This window comes from Panthera onca, chromosome C1, assembly GCF_046562875.1.
Source record: "Panthera onca isolate mPanOnc1 chromosome C1, mPanOnc1 haplotype 2, whole genome shotgun sequence".
NCBI classification, from domain to species: domain Eukaryota; kingdom Metazoa; phylum Chordata; class Mammalia; order Carnivora; family Felidae; genus Panthera; species Panthera onca.
In genome coordinates this window covers 175699840-175726487 of record NC_138346.1, presented here as the reverse complement: position 1 = coordinate 175726487, position 26648 = coordinate 175699840, and the positions used below count along the sequence as shown (strand labels likewise).

At 42.8% G+C, this 26648-nt stretch overlaps 1 protein-coding gene and 1 long non-coding RNA gene across 3 annotated transcripts in view; one reads left to right on the top strand and one right to left on the bottom strand.

The window, feature by feature from the left end:
• Positions 1–26648, bottom strand: part of FYB2 (FYN binding protein 2) — a 127179-nt gene that overhangs the window by 32580 nt on the left and 67951 nt on the right. For both annotated transcript variants that reach the window (XM_078451877.2, XM_060626357.3), the window contains exons 5-9: positions 22399–22499; positions 12682–12716; positions 9411–9442; positions 5730–5832; positions 2899–3061 (exon numbers count right to left, since the gene is read on the bottom strand). In XM_078451877.2, coding sequence (XP_078308003.2) covers positions 2899–3061; positions 5730–5832; positions 9411–9442; positions 12682–12716; positions 22399–22499 — 434 coding nt within the window. The remainder of the gene's footprint in view (positions 1–2898; positions 3062–5729; positions 5833–9410; positions 9443–12681; positions 12717–22398; positions 22500–26648) is intronic.
• Positions 4892–12672, top strand: LOC132673638 (uncharacterized). The gene is made up of 5 exons (XR_009608142.3): positions 4892–5195; positions 6611–7103; positions 7936–8099; positions 9513–10527; positions 12198–12672. It is a non-coding gene; the product is annotated as an uncharacterized LOC132673638 (long non-coding RNA).

Below are 26648 nucleotides of genomic sequence, written 5' to 3'. Positions count from 1 at the left end.
TGTCTTTTTCTTCTCAAAATTTTCTGTTTTCCTGCCCACTCTCCTTGACTAAGCATTTTATGCTATTGAAACAAGTACTGCAAAGAGCCATTAATGGACCCAGCGACTCCCTTTGTGCTTTCGCGGCCTGTGCGTTATGTACAGATTACTCAGAATAATCTTCTTTGCACTGTTTTCTTCACGGCATAATCCTCAAATCTATAGTGACTCCTCGTGGGCAGTCCATAATTGCGTGAAAACAGCTTTCAGCCCCCTATTCAGGGCTCTCCTTTAACTCTTTTATTAACTTCAACTTGTCTTCCTCTCCTTTTTTTCTTTTTTTTTTTTTTTTTTTGCTATACTCCAAATTCAGTCTACCCACTTCTCAAGGCATGGTTTTGATTTTATGCCAACTCTGTGCTTTCTCATGTGTCATTAATATCACCAGAAATGTCTTTTCCCCCCCCTGTTGTCACATTTATTTTTGAAAAAAAAAATTTATCATGTTCGTAACATTTGAGATCTAGCCTTTTATAACACATTTATAAGAATGCAATACAGCATTTTAAACTATGGGCAGAGTCTCATTCATTCTATGTGGACATAATCCTTTGAGGTCCTGACGTTATACAGGAGTCTCCTATTATAAGCTCACTCGGGGCAGGCCCCGGGATATAGCTCCTGTCCTCTGCGTAACACTCCGTCAAAACAGGGGCTCAAGGGATTCGGAGCTCAATAAAAACCCTCAGGCCAAGTGTAGCTCTGGCATTCACCTTCCAGGGCTCCCGGTTCCTGCAAATATGCGGATGCTTTCTTTTTATATCAGTTCTGTGATACTTTAATACATCTTCCAAAAATGTAACCTTTACTTGTCTTAGTCGAGACAATTATTCAGGTTGTCCAATCTACCACAGTCACACTGAAGTTGGATTTCTTCTTTTATTCCTTCCTTTCACAACATTTTGTCGGGGGTTCTCCAGTGTGCAAGACACTGTTCCAGGTTGCAGAAATACAGAGAAAAATACCACATGGTCTCTGATTGCGTGGTGCCCACAGTGTACCATGGGAGACAGACACATAGCCCATGAATTGTAACGTAAGGGATGCTCTGCTTTTTTTAGATGAGGAAATAAACGAAGAGAACTAACACTAACTGAGCACACTAACTAGATACTTTATGTGCATTGACAAATGGGCCTTGGAAAATAAGGCGTATTATTCTCATTTGCATATGAAAGTCCATAAACCTCCCAAGGTTATGGGATTAGCATACAGTGGTCCTGGGTCCTAGAACTGCTTCACTCTAAAGCCTAATGTGGAAATGTGGTCATTCGGTTGCTGTTTTCATGTGATGGAATCAGAAAGGAGTGAGGAATTATGTCCCTGGAGAGCAGGGAAGAGGAGGATGGACGGAAGTAAGGGAGACCTCAGAAGAAGTGACTTTTTAAAAAATTGTTTTTCTTTAATGTTTATTATTTGAGAAAGAGACAGAGAGCATGCAGGGGAGGGGCAGAGAGAGAGGGAGACACAGAATCGGAAGCAGGCTCCAGGCTCTGAGCTGTCAGCACAGAGCCCGACCCGGGGCTCGAACCCACAGACCGCGAGATCATGACCTGAACTGAAGTCAGCCGCCTAACCGACTGAGCCACCCAGGCGTCCCAAGAAGTGACTTTTAAGACAGATCTTGAAGGATGCCTAGGACATCAGGAGGTAGAGAATTAGGTAGAGAATTCCAGACAGAGATTGGGCAAAATTACAGGGGCATTTCAACACGTGACTTGGGAAATACAGAATATAGCAGAGTATGCAGGGATGTGGCCAACTAGTCCAAAGGCAGATTTTAAGGGGCCCTGAGTCCATCTCGTGATCACTGTGTTTTTATTCTTCTCATAACTGATTTGTAACATGTGAAATGTCAGTGGTTTGCCATGGTTTATTGGGCTGGAGCAGACATCTGTTTTGTCTACCTGCTATCTTCTTTTTCTCCCCGATAACAGCCCTTTCCTTTTGCTTGGGAAATCCTTCAATCTGAGTTACTCAGTTTTGGTAGAAGTGACTCTGCCCCCAGCTCCAGGGGTGAGTGTATGGCACAGGCTGGGCCAACCACAGCATCATAGCTCCCATTCATGATGGCTGGATCAGTGATGGATGACATGTGACCCAATCGGAGCCAGTAAACCCAGATCTGGGCCTTTTCTCCTAATGGGTGAGAAGGTTACAATTTCTAGTGTTCCCCTGGGGTTCCCAAGTGGATAGGGTATAAGCCCGTTAATGCTAGAAGCCATCTTGCCTCCGGAAGGGTAGGATTTGTCTGAAAATGGAGCCATGCCAGGGGGGGAAAAGCCAAGAGGAGGAGAAGTAATATTGAGTCTTTGTATTCTATCTGCGGACGCGGATCCCGCCATGGCCAGACTTTCCTCAAAGTGAGTTTTTTTTTTTTTGCTTAACACAATATGATGTGATTATTGTTACCTATAATCAAGAGTCTTGACTAACATGAAATAAAACACAACTTCAATAAAGTCAGCTAATCATACTGTGTCAATTATTTTGGCCCACAAAAAACAACAGGAGCTGGCAGACACACAAAGAAAGTATTTGCTGAGTACCTATTATGTGACATACGGTCAGATCTGGCCCTGACAAAACCCCTGTGAGGTCCACAGTATGAGCCCTTTTTATGCATGAAGCAACACTGCAGGAATATGAAGTTATTTCTTACATAGCCAGTAAGATTTGAACTCTGGTCTCCTTCTACATCCAGTGCTCTTTCCATGATCTGCATACCCGTGTCACTAGGGCGAGTTACCCGGTACATAACAGATGTTAAATATTTGTAAACTAATCTACAATCGTGGACACGCACAACTTTAGAATCACGTGGTGACGGTGAAGAGAACCAGGAAGAACACAACTTACCATGGCTTAAGGAGTGTCTGGCCAGCTTTGGGTCATGGGGGCGGGGCTTTGTCTGGACAGCGATGATGCTCCCAGTGTCCTGTTTCCCGGGCAGCGGGCTCCTGCTGCCTCCGTGGACCTTCGTCACCTTGTTTCTTCCCAGCATCCCTCCAGAGGCAGCCCCCTAAATGCACGCAACAGGGAGAGTGCTGCTGAATTCGGATTTACCTGCTCTGTGTTTCACTGACTTGTGCTGTTCATTCATTCATTTCTCACGGATGGCAATGATCTCTTATGGTACTGAACGCAGTCTCCCTAGACTAAGTTTCACAAGGATGCATATGATGTCTTTGGCTCGCCTCTGAATGGTCACCGAAGGCCCCGCAGGGAGGCAGCCCCCACCCCCGCCTGGAGGCAACCAGCATGAAACACAGCACTGACAAAGCAGGCTCTTCCTATATTTAATCTCACCTCATCCCCATGACACCCCATTAGGAAAATATTAGTCCATGCGATAAAGAGTTTAGAAGGGTTAAATAATTGGCCTCTGGTCTCACAGCTAATAGTCGACCAGGGCAGGGCTTGAGCTCAGAGCCCCGTTCTCTTGACCACCGAGGGATGCTGTGTTCCTTCTGCCTGACATTTCATCTTCCCACCTGCCATTTTTTCTGTTCCTCCTCACTTCCTTTCACCCCTCCTCCCTCCAGGGTTTGTCAGACACCAACGCTGAGTTCTGGTGATTGATACAATGGGCAGGGTGGCCTCTACAGCGATCACAGAGACGATGCACAGGAACAATTAAGGTACCACGGGGCCAGCGCTATTTACAGTTGTATTGTTCACTGAGACGGAAGCAGAGGAGGGGAGGTCAGTTCTCTAGGCTGGGAGACAGGGTGGGGAAAGACTACCAAAGCAGGTCTTATTAAAGTGTATTTTAAAATGTAAGTAAGAGATTGACTGAGGGGATAAAAGAAGACCCGATGCACAAATCAGCACGAGCAAAGCCACGGGGGTCTGGTCAAGGGTTAGTGTCCTCAGACCAGAGTATGGAGGCTGACGCTGAGGGCAGAGTGGAAGGAAGAGGGGAAAAAAGAGATGTGAAAGATGGGACAGAATGAGGCTGAGTGATGCAGGGTCTTGTGGGCGAGGCCGCCTGTGGGCTCCACTGAGCCTCGGGCAGCAACCCGAACGGATGTGCATTTCAGAAAGATCTGGATGGATTACCAGAAAGAGGCCCTGGAAGGACCAAGGGGAATTACAGCATTTCTGGCCATCTGTCGGACGACAGTGGGAGAGGAGATTACGGTCCTTCCGGCTCCAAGTGGGCGGGAGACTTGACCAGGACAATAACCTCTTGAGAGTAACTGGGAAAAAGCTGACGTATTTAACAGATATAAAGGATGGGGTCTCCCCAGGTCTTGGTGGGACCTGGGCAAACTCAAAGGCCAGTACAAGGAGGGGCATTCTTTTAAGTCACACAGCCAAGAATGAAGTTTTTAATGGGGGAAAATGACAGGGAAGAAAGTCAGTTTCATACACGTGCCTTCCTTCGCTGTGGCCCCTAATAAAGTGGGGCAGGGCTCCCCTCGGGTTGTCCTTGGGAATGCTTCTGAGGAGGCTCAGTTTGAGCCACAGATTATGTTTTTACTGACTTACCATTTACATCTGACCCCGAACACCACTGCTACTCCACCCACCACGTTTATGTAAAGGAATCCAAATACTTTTGATTCCCAAACTCAAATCCACTCTCGGAAAGCAGGAATATGTCCCTTTAGTGGTGGTCTGACCCCATACCTGGCTCTTGTCAAACAGCGAGCACGGATGAAGAACAAATCCCCGCTTTTGCTCTTTCGCGGTCAGTATCCCTAACCTTGCTCCCCTATTGCCTTTTTCATGCTCCTGATTAACCCCTTCCTGACCTCGGCCTCATCGCCCACTTACGGGCTTGCCCTCTCTCCGGCCTCATGTGCAACGCCGCCCCCCTAACTCTGGTCCCTGCCTTTCATAATTCGTGACTTATTTCTTCCTTGAATTACGCTGCTTTGTGACACCCTATAAACACACAACCCGGCCAGCCTGGGTCTCCAGGCCCACAACACTGACGACCTGTTGGATTCACCCAAGCCCTGCCGATGGAACTGAAACGATCTGAGGTCATAAGGTAGGCACATCTCAAATAGGTTCTTAGAATGTTCTGAGCGGTACAACTGCCGAGGTGGTAGCAATTGTCGAGGCCTCTGACCACTCCAGCCGTTCTGAAGGGGACAGTGTCAAATGGATACAGAGACACGCATATAGGCGGTATTTGCGGACAGGTAATAACTAACAACACCTTTCATTTTTATGGTAGCTTAGGGTTTACCAAGCACTTTTACGTACATTACTTCTTTTTATCATCACTAGCGAGACAGAATCAGGATGGGGCTGAAGATGATACCTGGGTACAGATTATTTCTTTTTCTTTTCCACATGAGATGGCCTAGCTGAGAAAGGAAGTTGTTTCAAGCCGGAGTACGCGCCTGAAGGAGGCCCCTCCTCCAGGCTCCTTCTTTTGCAGGGCAGAGCACCTGAATGGCTGTCCCTTTATGTCTTGCCCCCAGGGCACTTGGCTGAATCCACACTAGTCCCAGCCCGTCTCCTAAAGCCTGCTTCAGGACTACTGAGTGGAAAATCCAAGGCTAGAGCTCTGTGTTACGGTCACGTTCATTTCTTTGGTAAAACACCCAACACCCGCTGCGTCTTCTGACTCTGGACAGCTGCTGTCACAGCCTCGGAAAGGTCCCTCCATGAACTGCTCCTATAACATGGCTGGACTGTTCTGTTGGCCCGGAACCCTAGAACACGGATACCTCGAAAAGACGGCTTGAATGTAGATCCCTTTCTGGTTTTCGAGGTTCCAATTCACACAGCTTCTTTTCCTTCTCTTTTTTACCTTCATCTTCATGTGTAGGGCTTAGATGTGAAGAGATAGCAGGGAAAAAGTCAGGTTTAGAGTGTTTAGATCACAGTGTGCCCCCCCCCCCCACTTTAATGAAATGAATGGAAAAAATGAATTTAAACAGACATCAATAATCCCTCTTCTCTCCCCACCTTCTTCTAAGATGAGGATCAGGTCACCCATTAGATCATCTCGTTGAGTTTCTATCTGCTCCAGTCAATGCCAGAACGAATCCCTGCTTAAAATCTCCCTAGGAACTCGCCATTGACTATAGGATAAAATATAAGCCCATTGTGATCTTACCGCAACCTTTTTTTCCAACCTCGTCTCCCTCTGCTCCTTCTCTCCACTTTTGCTCTAGACTCTCACATTCCCCAAACCTACCAGCCTAGTTCAAGCAGTTCTTTCTTTTATCTTTTTAAGTTTTTTTCTTTTTTTTGGCGGGGGGTGGGTGGGGGGGAGCAGAGAGAGGATCCCAAGCAGGCTCCGTGAACTCAACGCAGACCCTGACGCGGGGCTCGATCTCACGACCATGAGATCATGACCCGAACTGAAGTCTAGAGTCCGATGCTTAACCGACAATCACCCAGGTACCCTGCAAATCTCCCTTTTTATTTACTATTTCCCTTATCAGACATGCCTTCCACATCTTCTATTGCTGGAAAACATGACGGCAATTTGTTCTCAATGTGTCTGAATTTCTCCGAATCTTACCTCCAAGAATCCTTTCCTGATTCTCCCAGTCCTACCTTCTTATCTGCTGCCCCAATAATGTGTCCTTCCATCTTGTAGCTTAACGCATTGTCTATGGATCTGCCTCCAGTTCGTTCACTTTGCCTTATAAACTAACAAGTTACAAGGAGGCAGAGCTCTGTGATTTCTGTATCCCAGCACTAGTGCTGTGTAATCCATGGCGGCAATAGCACAGTCCTGGCACAGAGTGGTACTTAGTATTCCCGAAGGAAACGAATGACCTCCATGCACGAGAATACAGATGGCAGCTGCACCGGAGGGAGTGTAAGAGAGGCAGGGTGGACGGTGTCATGAAGAACCAGGACAGAGGACCAAGGGACAGAATGCTGGAGAACATCAACACCAATATGAGAACTTCTGCTTCTGGCATAGTGAACTAGATTTACAGCCACAATTATATGGAAGGCAGAAGGAGAGGAGCCCTCAAAGAAAATCAGAGAGGGGCCACCACGGGAGGAAAAGCACCAGAGAGAGCGCTGTTCTGAACAACAACGGCAAGAGTTTTAAGGAGTTTCCTTCATGCATCTCAAAAGTGAGCACTCACGCCCACCTTTAAGGCCATATGCTAGTTCTGTGATGATCAGGGGCTGTGAAGGAGGGCTGGGTTCTAATCCCCAACATCCCCCTTTCTGAAAGTCTAAGACTTACCTGTCTAAAAAATCAAATTGTATCATTTATAAATGAATGGTCACAGTGCCAGTCTCCACGGTTACCATGAGAATGAAATGTGATAAAAATGTTGAAAGCCTAGCACTGTTCAGAGCACATAATGGGCCCTCAATAATTGTCAGTGTACTTTTCTTCATGGAAGCATTTGCTATGTCAGAAGTACCCGATTCTCCTGTTCTCACCACACACTGCTGGTATTTCTCCTAAAGCATTAACTGCCTTGTTGACATTATGTCCTTTGTAACCTATCTTCCTGTCCCTCAGGCCCTTGTCTGGTACTTTCTACACAATTGGACCTCCATAAATGGTTATCAAATCCAATTCGGTATTGTGAGTTCTAGGGAGACTCTAAGGAAATGGGGTACATTATCCCTGCTTTGAAACTTGTAATTCCCCCCGATCTATAGTATAAAGTCTAAATCTGTGCCATCCAATAGTGACTACTATCCAGGTGTGGCTCTTGAGCACTTGAAATGTATCAGGTTCAAAATGAGCTGGAAGTATAAAACATATCTGGATCTTGAAGACTTGGCATGAATACAATACTATAAAATACCTCAGTATTGATTACATGTTGAAAGAATATTTTAGTATACTGGGATCAATGAAATACATTAATTTCACCTGTTTCTTTTTACTTTTTAACATACAGCTACTAGAAAACTCTTAAATGACATCTGTGGTTTGCCTTATAGTTCCATCGGATGGGGCTGGTCTAAATGGCAAATAGACAGCGTGGGACCTCCTGGATCCCGCTCTGTATGTGCCCCTGGCTTCGTTCCTGCTGCTCCCACACTGCACCTTATGCTCGGGCCTGATCTTTGTTTGTGGATTCCTGGACCAGCCTCACTGTTGAACAGTATGTCTTTGCTCCTACTTTTCCTTGGGCCTGGAACATACATTCCGACATTTTCACCTGGCCAATTCCTACAGGTCTTCCAAGAATAAACTCAACTGTCAACTCTTCAAGAAAGGGGACCCAGAGCCTCATCTCTGGGCTTCTATAACCTCTTAGCAGTGATTATATTATATTGCAAAGTCCTACTTATGTGGTCATCTGCCTCCAAATAGCTCCTGACCCCCAACCATTCTGGCCTCCACTCCCATCTTGAACCAAAGGCAGAGAATATATTCTATTCATTTGTGGACTTCAGAATCTAGCGGCATCTGAACAGGGGTAAAGCTCAATAAACATTGAATGAATCATTCGACGTGTGCTTACCAAGTGCCCAGCACCCTGCTAGAGGGTAATTATGGGGACCATGAATTGAGGCAGGCAGGCCAGAACTCAAGGAGAAACATGAAACGGGCTTCCCCTATGATCCACTGCTTGCGTTCGTATCCTCGGTCAGAAAATTCTGATACTTCTCCAGAGTTCACTGACCGTGTTTACCCTAATGTATTAAAAATAACTCCAGGGGAAGAGTGACAGACACAGACTCTGAAGAGGCGGGTAAGAGGCCGGTAATGCCCTTGCCAAGACCGTGCTCTGAACCTACCAGTAAAAGAGGTTTTAGCAATACCAAGAACAGGACAACATGGGCCCTCCTCACAAGGAGCTCTGACGGGAAGGAGGTAGAGGAGAGTGAGGATGAACTGGCATGTTAGCAAATAAACGACATACAGCAATGTCAGCGCCAACTTGTGACCTTACAGAGAAGGGGCTGGGTACTTCTCTCTGAAGGAGGGGAATTAGGAAGGTTTCTTACAGGAGGGGGTGTCTGATGGTCAGTCGATGTTTGCCAGATCATCAAGTTGGGGAGTAAAGGCACAGAGACTCAAAACAGCACGCTGGATTTGGGAAACTAAGGTCTTGGGGAGTCACGTGATCGTTTTATGCCTATTTGTGTGACTCCCACAACCCAGGAGCCCCTGAGGGTAGTGGTCATATCGCACCACTGCTGCAGTCCCCGCAGTTAGAAAGTGACTGGCTAGTGACGTTGGGGGTCTCAGTAAGTGTTTGCTGATGAGTTTGGCGTGGGCTAGAACAAGGCAGGAGGCAAAGGCCGTGCAGGAGCCCTGAGCACCTTCTCTGTACCAGGCACCTTGTGGGGCACGAGGGAGGCTGAACCAGGCCAGTTTGCCCAGCTGTCCCATTGAGGAAAACTAGTTCAGTCATCAGAGGGTCAGTGGTTGGATAAATGTTTTTCCATTTGAAGGTAAAACTCACCTAAATTCTCCACGGAGACCACTCTTCCAAGGCTGAAAGTAAAGAGGGAACTGGTCATTTTCATAAATCAATCCAAACCATGCCTTTGTTGTTTGGTTACAGCCCATTAGAGACTTGAACAAAAGATGAGGTGAGGCCCGAGGACAGAGCAAAGGCAGACACGGACAACAGAAATTTCCAGGAAGCATGAGAGGAAAACAAGCACCCCCAAAGCTACGGCACACGCCCGAAGAAATGTGTAATTTGCTTAGAAGAACTCATTGTCCTCTGCATGCTTTTCCAGGAAGGCCTCTGTGGAGGAAAGACTTTCTGGTCACTTGAGGAAATATGTGCTTGGGATATTGAGGCAATGTTTCAGTGGGCAGAAGTGGTAAATGAGTATGTAAGCCATGCTGGGGACTCTCCCTTGCTGGTCGTGCCCCACCTTGATCCAAAGTCAGCTCTCATATGATCTAGATTTGGCTCTGTTAAAATTACGTCCCAGTGACCACAACAGAGCTCCTCGTTTATTCAGTCGTCACACAGATCTGATTCATTCATTATTCTGAATCTAGACAAGAATACTGAAGAAAACAGAAAATATCTAAGCCTCAAAAATGCTGTCACCAAGACCAACCTCATAGCTCATTTACCCTCCTTTGAGGGTAACCCCACAAGCCTTCATTTGGGGACTACTGGTTTTTATTTTCCATAGAATTCTAACAAACTGGATGGCAGCGCAGGTAAAATAACACGTCAGACGGACCTCTGCTGCGTTACTCACAGGTTGTTTTCTCTCTCTGAGCCTTGAGTTCTCACCTGGGAAATGAAGCAGAGATACTACCTCGGCGGGGAACACTGAGGATTAAGTGCTCCCACATTTGCACAAGTGCCTGACACACAATAAGGACTCGGCACATGCTTTTCCATGTGAAAGACTCCCTTCCAGACACAAAGGTATTGACAAAGAAATCCTAACTGCCCGACAGGAGACAGCAAACACCCTTGTGGTGGTCGGATGTGAAGGGATCTAGCTCCGAACACCTGACAAGGGCCCAAAAGCATTTCACCAAGAAGAGCGTGAACTATGCCCACTCAGTCCATTATGTTCCAGAGGATTCCACGTCATCAAGAAAAGGTGAAGTCAGATTCCCCCCACCCAGTTAAGAATACTGAGATCGGGGCGCCTGGGTGGCTCGATCGGTTAAGCATCCGACTTCAGCTCAGGTCATGATCTCACGGTCCGTGAGTTCGAGCCCCGCGTCGGGCTCTGTGCTGACAGCTCAGAGCCTGGAGCCTGTTTCAGATTCTGTGTCTCCCTCTCTCTCCGCCCCTCCCCTGTTCATGCTCTGTCTCTCTCTGTCTCAAAAATAAATAAACATTTAAAAAAATAAATAAATAAATAAAATTAAAAAAAAAAAAAAGAATACTGAGATCAACAGGGGCGCCTGGGTGGCGCAGTGGGTTAAGCATCCGACTCTTGATCTTGGCTCACGGCACGATCTCACGGTTCGTGAGTTCGAGCCCCACATCGGGCTCTGCACTGATGGTGTGGAGCCTGCCTGAGATTCTGTCTCTCCTTCTCTCTGGGCCTCTCCTGCTTGTGCTTTCTCTCCCTCTCCCGCCCTCCCTCCTCCCTCTCTCAAAATAAATAAAAACGAATACTGAGTGAACACAATTCATGTCTCTAAGTTAAGACTTAAAAGTTAAAAATACTTTCAAGCTTTTTAAATTTTGAATGGGATAAACTCTAGCTATTTATGGATTTCACCTGTGGAGAAAAGTTTATCATTTGGTGATGTTGCCAGATAACTGAAGCCAGTTTTTTTTTTGGTCTTGTTTCTGGAAACTTTTAAAAATCAGAATGGTTCTACCCTTGTTAATAAGAACAACAATCATTTATAGTTTTCTAGCTATAAAGTGTACCCACTAACGAACAGTCCTTTGCAGCAAGTGTAAGAAAGCAAGCAGAAAGATGTAAGATTTGACTAAATGAAGACAATGAGAAAAGAGTAAACTTTAACTGACCCACAACATGAAGTTACCACCTACTGTGTGCCAGGCATTACCTACTCTGAGTTCTCCCAGCGATGATGAACCCCCTTATTTACTGAGCACCTACTACAGAAGATATGGTAACCACAAGGCATATGCTTCCTGTCCTTACAGAGAATACACATTTTACACAGACATAACTGGGGCTCATGACTGCAACAGAAGCCAGCACTTACTATTAAACTGTTCACCTGAATTTACCTTATTCTCATTCCTACAATGACCCCAGATGTTGGTACTTTTTTATTTTTTAAAAAATTTTTTAAATGATTTAAAATTTTTTTTTTAATGTTTATTTATTTTTGAGAGACAGAAACAGAGTGTGAGCGGGGGAGGGGCAGAGAGAGAGAGAGAGAGAGAGAGAGAGAGAGAGAGAGAGAAAGACACAGAATCTGAAGAGGCTCCAGGCTCTGAGCTGTCAGCACAGAGCCCGACTCAGGACTTGAACTCACAGACTGTGAGATCATGACCTGAGCCAAAGTCGGATGCTTAACCAACTGAGCCACCCAGGCGCCCCATAAAATGATTATTTATTTTTGACAGAGAGAGAGAGACAGGGTATGAGCAGGGGAGGGGCAGAGAGAGGGAGACACCCAATCCGCAGCCGGCTCCAGGCTCTGAGCTGTCAGCACAGAGCCCTATGTGGGGCTCGAACTCACAAACTGCGAGATCATGACCTGAGCCAAAGTCGGATGCTTCACCCGCTGAGCCACCCAGGCACCCATGGGTACTTCTATTATCTCTATTTTACAGGTGAGGAAATGGAGGTTCAAGATCACACAGCCAGGAGCTGGGATTGAGGCCAACAGTGATTCTGCCTGAACCCTAATCAAGCTGTTCCAAGGTGGCACCTACACTGTGCCCACGAGGAGCCAGCAAATGTGCCTTCAAAGGGCTGGTCATTCTCGTGAAAGCACAGATATGCACATTTGGCTTGTGCCACAGCAGTCCTCTCTCTGAAGGGACAGTTATTAAAGGCCGGTTGATGCTGGCCGCCATAGATAAGGGGCTTAGAATGGATTGGGACCAGATTCTCTCCCCCTTCCACATTTTCTATCTCTGTTATTACAGGCCTCAGGCTACAGAATCTTAACAGCTGGAGTCTTGGAAAACCCTCAGGAATCAGGGGAAAACCAAAAGCAAAGGCTTTTCTCCTTGCTCATAAAAACAAAATACGTTACAGTCAATTCTGTATACCTGTTGTAGTTATAAAGTTGGTAAAAAGAGCAAACAATACCTTTCGCAGTTCTTCAATTTCGACTTCGTAAGTTGCTAAAATAAATACGAAAAAAATTATATCAAAGGCAGTGTATTCACCCATTCCGTACAGCACCCAGGATTCAAGCGATTACGCAAGACTGCAGAGTTCAGTTTTCTCAGCCTTCAGAACGCGGATCTGTGTGAGGCTTTGTCTACGCGGTTTGGGAAACTCTCGGGTCACTGATCAGGGCTTTAATCTCTGTGAGGATTTCCAGGATGGAATATAGAGTCAGTGAAAACACTTCAAACAATTTTCAGTGTCCTGTTTTGGTAAACAGATGTGCACCCAAAGCTTAGGAGAGAGCACTGAAATTTCGTGGTAGCCATAAGAAGGGGAACTTGGAAGGGAAGGGAAAAAAGGAACCCCCCCCCCCCAAAAAAAAAGCCTAAATCTAACTTCAACAAAATGAACTCCATAGCACAGTTATAAGTGTTTTACTCTATGACTGTTTTGTTTCCTTAGTATCTTTTTTTTTATTGTTTATTTTTGGGGGGGGGGGAGGGAAGGGAGGATGGACGGGCACAGGCAGGGTAGGGGCAGAGAGAGAGAGGGAGACACAGAATCTGAAGCAGGCTCCAGTCAGAGCAGAGCCCCATGCAGGGCTCCATCTCATTAACTACGAGATCATGACCCGAGCTGAAGTAGGACACTTAACTGATTGCGCCACCCAGGCACCCCTCCTTAGCACCTCTTGAAAAGAGGAGACTGGCCACCAGCTAAGGTTGGAATTCCTTTCGATTGTTTCTGAGAGTTCTGTGGAACGTATTGAGTGATGGGATCCCAACCTTAATGATTAGCAAACGCCAAGGAGTGGCAAGAATGTGGGTTCAGAGCCCAGTCCTGCCACTTCCCATCTATGGGATTGCAGACAAATTCCTTCATTTTCTTGAGTCTCAGTGTGCTCATTTGAGAAAGGTAGTCAATGGGAAACCTCCTTACACAGTTAATGGGGAGGTTAAAGGAGATGATGTAAGAAATGGAACATACTTAGCAGAGCACCAGACATTGTATAAAAAGTGATGGGTTTTTTTTTGATAAATTTGCTTATTTGAATTTTCTTTCTTGAAATGTCATCTATAAAAGTTTTTTCCTTACTGCTAATGAATATATGGGCATAATAGGTAGGGCTCTCCCTGTTTTTCTTTTCTTTCTTGCTGCTAGGGTCCTAAAGATTTTGTTTAAAAAACTGACCAAACAATATGTTGCATTTCTAAGCCATCATTATTGTACACAGGTAGTCCATTGATAAAGGAAATGAAATCCTAGGCTTTCTTTAGGGATTGCCTACAAGTGACTACTGAACAAAGACCTAAGATTCTCTACATATGATTAATACTATGTGCTTCAACGTAACTGTACCCTTTTACTTTTTACTGATTTGTGAATCAAAAGGTATTACACCTTGCTATTGCTTGCTTTAAAACCTTTGTTTAGCCATTAATACATTACAATCATATTTGCTTATGATGTAATTTACTCCATGCCCATTCCAAGTATGGCTTTTCCAATTTTAAAAATGATAATTTCCCTCCCCTAACTTATTTACTATTTTTTGCTTTTCAAAGAATTAATAAATCATCATCTTCTTGCTTCTCGTTGCCACCTGGGGAGAGGGGAGATATTATTATTCTGTCTTAGAGATGGGGAAACCGAGGCTCAGAGGAATCTTACTTGCCAAGGCTAGGACACAAAAGTACACACGGAGTAAATGATGCGTTCATAATCTGACGATGCTCTTTAACACAGTGGAGGTGCCCCAATGATAAGTTTTGCCATCGCAACTTGCTCCTAAGGTAGGAATATAAAGGACAAAGGACCGTACCCCGAGGGGTTAGGAAGGGACTAGGACATAACAGGAAGATGCAGCCCACAGCATTGGAGCCCTCTGTCTCCACTGAAGATCTTTATCCCAGCTGGGGAAAAAGGAACCTATCAGAAGATGGTCTTTGGCAGCCTCCAACGGCCCGTACCATAAAATGACCACAGCCTTTGGCTTTTTCTCCACGTGCTAACTCTCTGTGTGGCCTTGGAAAACCAGGAGGTGAGAGCACTATTACTAATAATATACAGAAACAAGAAGCAGCAGTGGCTAATAGTTTTTGCACTTACAGATAGCAGGCACTAAGCTAAATGTGTAAATGCGTGATTTCACTTAATTCGTACAGTGATCACCAGTGATACATTTCACTAATGAGGAAGCAGATGCCCAGAGAGTGACATTACTTTCCCAAGGTCATTCAGTTAGCAAATGGCTTTCAAACTTCCTTCCAGCCATGATTCATTCCTTTAAATCGAATATCACCCACAATGATGGGTAGAACTCTTATTAATGTTATCCTCAAGGGTTTCTAGTACTCCTCAGGAAGCACAGTCTGAATGGCTGGTCTAAATGACCTCTGAGGACAATTCTGCAGAGCTTCTAGAAAAGCTTAACCCCTGCTTACCCCAGTTCTATACAAAAGGGCAAAGCCTCAGAAAGGCTTGGAGCTATGTGTTAAGCTATGCACCCCAGAGGGGATGGTCTTGTAACATCTTGTTAGATTTAAGTCTAAGTATTTCTCTTCCTTGAGAAATTGTAAATGTTATGAAATTTTCTGATTTTATTGTGCCCATTGCTAGGATATAGAAATAGGATTTTTTAAATGTCCATTTTGTATCCCGTAACCTTATTGAATTCATTTACCAGTTCTAAGAATTTTTTTTTTTTTTTTGTGGAAATTCCTTGGGATTTTCTACCTAGACAATCCTGTGATCTGCAAATAAAGACAGTTTAATTCTTTGATTTGTATACCATTCATTTCCTTTTCTTGACTTATTGCATTGGCTAGAACTTCTAGCAAATGTTGAATAGGTGCAGTTAAGAGTGGACATCCTTGCCTTGTTGCCAATCTCAGGGGGAAAGTATTCAGCACCTCTCCATTAAGCATCATGTTAGCTGTAGGCTTTTTTGCAAATGCTTTTTTTCAAGTTGAGGAAGTTCCTCTCTATTCCTGTTTTTCTGAGGAAAAAGTTATCATAATGGGTGTTGAATCAGTCAAATGCTTTTTTTGCACAGATTGAGATCATTGTGATTTTTCTTCTTTAGGCTGTCAATAAGGATTTCATTAATTTTTGAATATTGAACCAGCTTTATCCCTGAAATAAACAGCATTTGATTATGGTATAATTCTATTTTATATCTTGCTGAATTCTATTTTCTAATATTTTGCTAAGGATTTTTCTGACTATACTCACAAAAGTTGTTAATCTGCAGTATTATTCTTGTGGTCTCTGTCTAGGTCTGGTATCAGGGTAACATCAGCTTCTTAAAATGAATCAGCAAGTGTTTCCTCCTCTTCCATTTTTCTTGGAAACACTGTGTAGAATTGGTGTTAATTCATTTTTAAACATTTGACAGAATTTTCCAGTGAAAAGTCCCTAGACTTTGAGATAGCCTTTTTTTGGGAATTTAGTTTTTTACTTACCAATTTATTTATTTAAAAATGTTAATTCAAGTATTGTTGACACAGTGTTATAGCTTTTTGGGGGGAGTTTTAAAATTATGGATTCAATGTCCTTAGCAGTCACAGGGCTATTCAAATGATTTATACTAGGTTACTTGAGGTACTGTAAGCTTTTTGTAGAACTGTTCCTTCTTCAAGTTGTCAACTTTAGACGTGTAGAATTGTTCATAATATCCTTATTGCCCTTTTGATGTCTGCAGGGTTTGTAATGGTATCTCTGTTTCATTCTTGATATCGTTCATTTGTGTCTTCTTTCTCTGTTTCTTTGTTACTCTTGCTAGACATTTGTCAATTTTATTGATCTTTTCAAGGAACAAGCTTTTGCTTTCATTGATTTTCTCTACTGCTTTTCTGTTTTCAATTTCATTTATTTCTGTTCTTAATCTTTCTTTTGTTCATTCCCCTTGCTTTAGATTTATTTTTCTCTTTTTCTGTGTTGAGGTAAGATCTTAGATTTAAAGATTTTCCTATTTTTTAGTGTAAACATTTAGTGCTATTAATTTCTCCTCTGCATTCCTTAGGCTATGTCCCACAGATTTTTATATATTTTCATTTTCATTAAGTTCAATATATATTTTGGTTACCCTTGAAACTTTCTGACCCATGGATTACTTAGGTGTGATTTTGGTTCTAAGTGTTTAGAGAGTTTTCTGTTATCTTTTGGTTACTGATTTCCAGTTTGATTACACTGTGAAAATACACTATGATTTCAAGTTTTCAAAATGTGTTGAGATTTGTTTTATGGCCAGAATATAGTCTATCTTTGTATATGTTTATGGGTGCTTGAAAGTATATGTATTCTGCTCCTGTTGTGCATTCTATAGATATCAGTTAGATCTTGTTGCTTGATGGTGTGGCTGAATTCTTCTGTATCCTTAATGATTTTCTGAGTAGGTGTTCTGTCAATGTGGAGATAGGGGTGTTAAAGTCTCAAACTATGAGCCTATTTGTCTATTTCTTCTTTTGGTTTCTGCTTCACATATATTACAGCTCTGGAGCTCGGTGAACACACATTTAGGATTGTTCTGTCTTCTTGATGGATTGACCCTTTTCTTATTACATAACATCCTTCTGAATCTCTCATAATTTTCTGTGCTCTGAAGTTTACTTTATCTGTTATTAATATAGCCATACCTACATTCTTGGATTAAATTTACATCTGCCAATCCCTTTCTTTTCATTGGCATATTTAGACAATTTACATTTAATGTAATTAATGCAATCATTGATATGTTAGGGCTTAACTCAGCCTTTTATTTTTTATTTTTTGTTTATTCTGTTTTTTGCTCTTCTGAGATTTCCTGTTTTCTTATGGGTTACTTGAGCATTTTTTTTGAATTATTTTTTATCTGTAGTGTTTTTTAAATTATATGTCACTATATATCTGTTTTAGTGGTTGTTCTATGGATTACACTATATGTACACATAACTTATCACAGTCTACTGGTGTGGACATTTTATCAGTTAATGTGACATATAGAAACCTTACTTCCTTTTACATCCCTTAACCCTTTCCTTATAATGGTCTTACATATTTCTTTTATATACATTTAGAACTACATCAGACAATGTTAACAGTTTTTGCTTCAACCAGCAAACATAATTTAGAAAATTCAAAAGAAGAAAAGTGTGTCACATTTACTCACATTTGTATTCTTTTCCATTGTTTTTTCTCCTGAACTGATGGTCCAAGATCCTTCCTTTTATCATTTCTTTTCTGTTTAGAAAGCTTCCTTTAGCCATTCTTTCAGGATAGGTCTGCTCTAACAAATTTTCTTAGTTTTCCTTCATTTGAGAATGTCTTGATTTCCCCTTCAATCTTCAAGGATATTTTCACTGGTAATAGGATTCTGGATTGATAGTTCTTTTCTTCTGGCACTTGAAAAATGTTGTGCCACTTCCTTCTAGCTTTCAAGGTTTCTGAGGAGAAATTCAGTCATTCAAATTGTTTTCCACCTATAGGTAATATATCATTTCTTTGCTACTTTCAAGAGGTTTACTTTTTATTTTTATAAGTTTGATTATGTTTTTGTGTCGATTAGGTTTATCTTCTTTGGGGTTTTCTTGGCTTCTTCAATCTTTTATGCCTTTTACCAAATTTGGGAAGTTTTCACTTATCATTTCTTCAAGTACTTCTTCAGTAGCATCCTTTCCCCAATCTTTCCAGTACTACAATTTAAGTCATAGTCCCACAGGTCCTTGAATCTCTGTTCATCACCCCTCCCCCAATCGCTTTTCTCTATGCTGTTCAGATTGCATACTTTCTATCATTTCTTTCAAGTTCATGGATTCTTCTATTCTCCTCATTCTGCTGCTGAGCCCATCCAGTAAGCTTTTTATTTTTTTATTGTATTCTTCACTTCTAACATTTCTGTTTCTTTTTTTTTTTTTACATCTTCCATTTCTTTGCAGAGACATTCCATTTCTTCCAAAAATAAAATAAAACTATTTTTTGTGGGTGTTTCAGTCATGTTCATAATTACTGAAGCATTTTTTAAATGTTTTTTATCTTGAGAGAGAGAGAAAGGGGGGGGCAGAGGAAGAGGGGGAGAGAGAGAGAATCCCAAGCAGGCTCCACGCTATCAGCACCGAGCCTGGAGTGGGGCTTGATCCCACAAACCATGAGATCATGACCCAAGCCAAAATCAGGACTGGGTCACTCAACAGACTGAGCCAGCCAGGTGCCCCAACACTGAACTATTTTTGTAACAACTGCTTTAAAGTCTCTGTCAGAATACTCTACTACTTCAGTCATCTCAATGTTGGCATCTACTGATAACCTCTTTTCATTCAAGTTTACACTCTCCTGGCTCTTGGTATGATGAGTACTTTTCTATTGACACCATGGGCATTTTAAGTATTATGTTAGGAGACTCTGGATATTATTGGAAGCTTCTATTTTAGTTGGTTTTTCCTGGTGGCAGAAATGGGGGTGACTCTTTTCTGTCAGCTGAGGGAACACATCTAGGTTCCCCACTTCCTGGCCTCCTGATAACGCAGATGAGGGAAAGGTTCTTCACGACTGCTGGGCAGGACTGGGCACTCCAGTTCCGCACTCAGCTTCTGCTGATAAGGCTGGGAGTGGTAGGAGTGCTTGCTATTATTCCCCATTTGGCATCCTTACTGCTGGGTAGTTGTCCAAGTCCTGACTCTCCACTAGGTTTTCTCTAACACCATCCCAAGAGGGAAAAGAAAGGGCACCTTGTTATTGCTTGATGGGCGGGAGACTGGAATACAAGCTCCCCATGTGGTCTTCACGGACGTCCACTGTAGGTGAAGTGTTTTTTACTCCTGGCAGGGATGGAAGTCCCAGCTTCTGACCTGACTTTCTCTGATACCACCTCAGCAGAGCTGTTGGGATGTGTATTGCAGCCTCATGAGGGTGTCTTAGGCTCCCCATTCAGCATTGGCTGGTAGGATGGAGCCACAGTTTTTTCTGTGACGTTTGGCGGGAGAGGAACAGTTATTGTCTTGAGGCGTTCTGTTTTTTCCTAGGTTGCCCCTTTTCTGGTCCTTTGGCTACACAGAACAGGCTTTTGCTGGACCTCTTTCTGTTTGTGCTCACTGGTGTTTCCGGACTGCCAACTTCTTCACCTCCAACTCTGAGATAAATGAGGCAAGAAGAAAACACAAGGAACTCACCACCTACTCGTCCTTGGGTCTTCAGTCTCCAGTGGGTCTACCTTCTTGTTTCTATCTTCAGAGTCTTCCAGTTTTCTTATGGTTGTTTTACATATACTGTCTGACTGTTCTAGCTGTACTTAGCAGGGGGAATAGGGAAAAGTATATATGCTCCATCTTTCCAGAAGCACAATTCCACTTGACCTCAAATGTCTTGTTTTACCCAAGTCTCAGAAAAACTCCACGAAGGAAATATTATGCCCATTTTACAGGTGAAGACACTGAGGTTCAAATATCATTAAGCGGTATAAAGATAACGGAAAATAAATGGGGGAAGAGTCAAATGAGTAAGTACAAGTGGAGGTAAAAGAGCTCATCTCCTCCTCCCCTCCCCTCTTCCTTCCCCGCCCCCCCCCCCCCCCATAGAGTAACTTCACCTTGGTTGGCTCTTTAAAGACGAACAAGGAAAGGGGTGGGGACATGTAACAAGATCCTTTTGACCCCGGGCTATAGTTCCTCAGCTTCTTCAGCCCTGGTATGTCTATTCCTACCTCCCAGCAGGATATTCTCTCTGGCAAGGGACACCCTCACCACCCTCACCTGTCTCCCACCTTCCTCCCTTTCTGCTATCCTATGCTCTGTTACTCTCCATTGAATCAGTGACTTATTTTCTGAGCCCCTTCTCTTTCAGTCATAAACACCTGCCTCTTTGGGAAGTACACAAAGAACCCTCAGGGAAAGACTGTATAGAGGCTTGAGTTAGTGGTTCCTTCTGTGGGTACCTCAGGTGATGTCCCCTGGCAGGTTCACCTTGAACATGTGTGGCCTGAGGAGATCAAATGCAGGCCTCCAGCTTCTCATTTTCAATATGCACCTTCACCCTTCATGACAAGGGGCCTTGCACATGTCCAAACCACACCTATACCACCCCCCATGAGCTCCTCTCTCTGCAGCCCAGTCTGTCCTGGGACTTAGGGACGAGACCCAAGCAGGACCTCGGACAGCTACTTGGGAGGGGGGCATTCTGAAGGTCTTATGTATCCAGAGACAGAACGTATAGGCTCTGACTGCCGCATCTAAATGGCCCTGTGAGCCCTTGTAGAAAGGCATGCAGTTGGAATTTAGTCCAAATGGAGCCCACGGCCTTTCTATTCAAAGCATGGTTTGTAGACCAGCAGCATCAGCACCACCAGGGAACTTGTTAGAAATGAAGACTTTCAGGTCCAACCCCAGAGGTACCAAACCAGATTATGTTAAGCAAGATCCTCAGGTGATTCATATTTTAAATGTTAGAATTCGAGAAGCCATATTCTGATGTTGGTGCCCAGACACCGCAAGAATGGGACAATCCTGCCTTATGGAGGCGAGAGGGGAAAGGAGTTGCTTTTCTTGAGGCTAGTATTTTACAAGCCATATGGAAGAGTCGAACCTTTGCCCAGTCGAAGAGTCAGAAAGAGGTTCTTCAACCCTTTATTTCCTGGGGGAGGGAAGCGAAATTTCAATGGGATCCCAACTCCTGCTCCACAAACCTCTTCTGTCTGTATCCTCAGGCAAATGACTTCTCCCAGAGCCTTGGGTCTTTTCTCCATACAATAAAGAAGCTGAATCAGATGATCTCTCTTTAACCCTCTCTCCAGGGAACCAAAAACATTCTTGAATGAGAAGCAGAAAAACAGTGCAAAGAGCAGGCATCTTAGAGGCAGTCTGAGCCTGTTTCACAGTAGAGTTCTATCATAAATTCCTTGTGTGACCCTGTACAACTCAATCTCTCTAGTACTCAGTTTCCGGTCTCAAAAAGTGGGCGAATAAAACTGCTGTATCAGCAAGGATGCACACAGAGAGCCCAGAGAACACACAGAACCACAGAACTGTGGCCCACAGTATAGGTTCAGTAATATTAGTGTTCATTCTGACACAAATATTTGTGCCTTTTATAGAGAATCGGCTGATCCTATAGGCAGAACAAAGACACAGAAACTTGTAGAAATGTTATGAGTTCCTGCTTGTTCATTTTCTTACCTGACAGGGTCTCTTTCTTCCTAGAGAGGTCTGAGCTTTGTCGGCAACACCAGAGGCTGGAAGACTTAGCTCTGAACCAGTGGTCAGATCCATTAAATGAATTCTCTGCTGCTATTCAGACTAAACACAGGGACCTAATTCTCATAGTCTGTTATCTCCCTCTCCACACACAGAGTTACCAGGGGAGTTCAAGAAAGACACCAGAAGAAGAGAGAGGAAGTTTCTATAGGAGGGGGAAGGAAGAAAAATGAATTGCCCTATCTTGATTTTCCCTCCCACATATCTATAGAAGGCAAGGCATCTGAGTAGATTGGTGAAGGAGAGAATAGAAAGGGTAGAGAGAAGGCAGCACTAGGAGTTGTGAGATAGCAGTGATGCCCAAATGGATTTATTTTTAAGAGACCAGACAAGGGGGAGGGGTAGGAAATGAGGTGGTAGACCAGCATGGCTGTGAATTTTTAAACTCATAGTTAGCTAGAGGGAAAATACCACTTTTGCTGCATTTTCATTCCACACAGGGTTACAATATTAATTGGCTTAGCAGACTTACCATCAGCAATTTCTTTTGCGGTGCACAGGTTAATGGAGTTGCCAGAGTGTTTCAGATATGAAATTGTCGCCTCATAATTATGTGGTTCTTCAAATTCAGCACTGAGAAGCATGGAGGAAACAAAAAGGTTACTTAAAATAAAACATTGCTTTAAACATTTTAAAACTTTTTCTATTTTTTTTCTTCATTAGAGAAGTAATATGCCTGACAAATACGGTGATTTAAACAGATATGGAAGGCACACCACCCCTACTCTCAACCTACAGGAATTCTGAAAAAACGTAACAATACAGAGAATTATATGAAGAACACATAACTCATCTAGACATCAATAAAGTCTCCAGGGGCCAGATATAGAGAAAGAAAGTCACAACTAAAGATGTATCATATGCAAAGAGAATTAGATGCAAAGGGAAACTGAGACAGATAAGGAAAGATCTTAATGACTGGGTGGCCGAGGATTTTCTTTCTGAGTCAGAAGTTAAGTCTCAGACACAGGCTTCCACTAACGGGATGTTAGATCCAAGCTATCAGCATAAAGTTCAGAGTCACAAAATGCCATTTCATCCGTAAAACAAATTGTAAAAATATATGTGTGCCGGTTCCCAGGGAAGAGCAGGGAAGCTTGGTATCTGGCTCTGATCACAGGAGCTAAGAAACCGAAAACTTGAAACTGAAAACCTGAAAACCTAGCACAAAGTACAAGTGGGGTTCTAAATGCATGGTGTGTATTTCAGAGAGACACAGAGACAAAATAGTGCTCGAAATCCAATCCTCTCTTGTAAGGCAAATCTGAAATCGTTCTGTAAAGATGTTTCCACAACCCAAGGCACCTATGGTCTCCAAAGGAAATAATTCCCACATAAAACAAGCTTAGAGTATAAAAAAAAAAAATGCAAACCACACAAAGAGATGAGGTACCACAGATAGTCAGATATAATAGAATGACAGAAATAACAGAATGACATGCGAGTGATTTAAAAATAAGTGTTTTATGTTCAAAGGAATAAAAGCCATTAGGCAAAAACAAAAGAGAACAAAAAAACAAAGATAAAAACAAAAAACAAGAGTGTGAAAAAAAAACCACGTAGATTTAGGGACAGGAGACAGGAGTTATATAAATCATAAATACAGTTGTTGAAATAAATAATGTAGATGTTGAAAAGTAGACCAGACACAGCAGAAGAGAGAACTGGAGAATGAGTTAGATCTAAGGAAGTCCTTCAGAATATAGCACTGACAGATGAAGAGATGGAAAATATTAAGAGAAGTTAACAGTGGGGAAGACAGAATGAGAAGGTTCAAAATATAAAGACTAGGAATTCTGAAAAGGAAAAGGAAAAAGAAAAAGGATGGAGAAAAGGAATCAGTATTCCCATGATAATAGCTAAGACTTCTAAAATTAATAATGGACACAAATCCTTCTACTGAAACAGCTTCAACAGTAAGAAATAATGATAAATCCACACTTACACAGTTTGTAATAAGTTAGCGTAAGTCAAAGAAAAAAAGAAAAATGTAAAATCTGGGTGAGAGAAAATATAGATTACCAAGGAGCAGCAGACTTACGATGGACTTCTTTCTAGCAACAATAAGTGGTGGAGACTGTGGATAATAAGTATACGGAGGAAAGATATCAGTATCAAATTATCTTCTAGCTAAGTTGTCATTAAAAGTGAGGGAGTAACAAAGATCTTTTCAGAATACCAGTGCACACGTTTACTGCTCGTAGATCCTTGCTGAAATACATCAAAACATTCAAAGAAACTGAACTAGTAATGAAGTAGGATATAGGAAACAATGGTGGGGGAGTATTTAGAAAAGATGGCAGAGTAGGATTATCCTTAGCTCACCTTGTCCCACAGACACAGTGATATAACAACTACATCTATGGAACTAACTCTGAAAATGATCTCAAGACTGGAAAAACACACCTTCCATGGTTAATTGTACAGAAACCACATGGAAAACGATAAGGGGGTAGAGACATAGTTGGGAAGAAAATTCCAAGCAAAACTAACCAAAAATGAGAGAGACACCACAAGCACAGACAAGTAGGATCAGACCTGACCCCAGGCACCCCAGGCACTAGGGGTCTGCATTGGAAGAAAAGTTCTCCTAAACATCTGGCTTTGAAAACCAATGGGGCTTAATTAACCACAGGAGCTTTTAAAACCAGCAGACTTAACTGTGGGAAAACAAGGCAGTAAAAGGAAACTGAGTCCTCTCAAAGAGCCAGCACACTCAATAACTTGGCTGAGACACAACACAAAAGCAGCAGTATGAAAGGTGTCTGGGGTGTACATTAAGTTTTACTAATCTCAGAACATGTGCTGTCAGGGCAGGAATCTTCAGGAGATTTCTCCAGGAACAAAAGCAGTGGTGGGCACCACTTCTCTTCCCCCAAACACTCCAGATGGCCAGATACTTGCGGGAACCAGCTCTAAAACTCTCCAACTTGCTAGCAACACGTGCCCCACCTCCGTGTTCACCTGCAGACACCCCCCCACCCCCACCCAGCCCACCCACTTCAGCAGGTGTCCCTTCAAAACAGCTCCTGCCTGGACATACCCTGCATGTGGCCCCAGCAGAACCCAGTATCACTCCAAAGTGACTCCTGTCCTAGGGAGAAGGGGAGATAATCTTAAACACTAGTGCACCCATAGTTCAAGCACTGGCTGTTGAGGAAGTGGGCCCTGCTTTTGGGTGAGCCTACAACTGTGGCAGAGAGGCTAATTGCAGACATATAGTCTGAAGGCTGACCCTGCCCTCCTAGGAGCCTCCCACCCCCCCACCCCGGCCTCAGACAGGCCTCACAATAGCTCAGGACCAACACTGCCCAGTGTGCTCACAACAGAGAAAACAGGTCACTGAAGCCAGCTGGTCTGAAGGCAATCACAATGCAGACACAGCAGTAAGGTGCACACAGTAAGCCCACAAAAGAGACATCCCTGGAGTGCCTGGTTCTGGTAATTATGAGGAATTGTGCTATAGGACACGATAGGACCTCTTCTATACAAGGCCGTTACTTTTAAGACTAGGAAAGGTAGCTGACCTCCCTAATGCAGAGAAACGAACACAGAGAGTTAGACAAAATGAAGAGACAGAGGACTATGTCCCAAATAAAAGAATAGAACAAAATTACAGCAAAAGAGCTAAATGAAACTGAAATAAACAATATGTCTAATAAAGAATTCAAAGTAATGGTCATAAAGACACTCACTAGACTTAAGAGAGGATAATCTCAATGAGAAGTTCAACAAAGAGAGAATAAATATTAAAAAAGAATCAGTCAGAGATGAAGAATTCAATAACTAAAAAAAAAAAATACAAAAGAGGGAATCAACAGATTAGAAGATGCAGAAGAACAGATCAGCCATCTGGAAGGCAGAGCGATAGAAAGTACCCAAGCTGAACAGCAAAAAGTAAACAAATAGTTAAATAAAGGTTAAGGGAATTGAGGGATATAATCTAACACAGTAACATTCACATTATAGGGATCCTAGGAGAAGAGAGAGAAAAGGAGGCAGAAAACTTATTTGAAGAAATTATAGCTGAAAACTTCCTGAATCTGGAGAAGGAAACAGAAATCCAGATCCAGAAGGCAAAGAGAACCTCTAGTGAAATTAATCCAAGGAGGTTCACACCAAGATACATAATTAAAGTGGCAAAACATACTGATAAAAAGAAAGAATTTTAAGGGCAGCAAGAGAAAAGAGTTACATACAAGAAAAACCCCAAATGGCTATCTGCTGATTTTCTAGCAGAAATTTTGGAGGTCAAAGGGAATGGCATGATATATCAAAGTATTGAGGAGAAAACAACCTGCAACCAAGAACAGTCTACCTACAAAGACTACTATTCAGAATAGAAAAAAGAAAATATTTCTCAAACAAAAGTTAAAGGGAGTCCATCACCACCAAACCAGATTTATATGAAGTGCTAAAGGGATTATTTTGAGTGCAAAGAAAAGGCCAAAACTAGAAGAAAATCATTAAAGAAAAAATTTCACAGGTAAAAGCCAACATTTAGTAAAGATAGATTAATCACTGATGAAGCTAATATGGAGGTTAAAACACAAAAGTAGTAAAATCACTTATATCTACAAATATCAGTTGAGAAATACACAAAATAAAAAGCTGTAAAGTAAGATATCAAAAAACATGTACAGGGAAGTAAAAATTTACTGCTTTTAGAACGTGTTCAAACTTAAGTGACCATCAAATTAAAAAGACTGCTATACACATAAG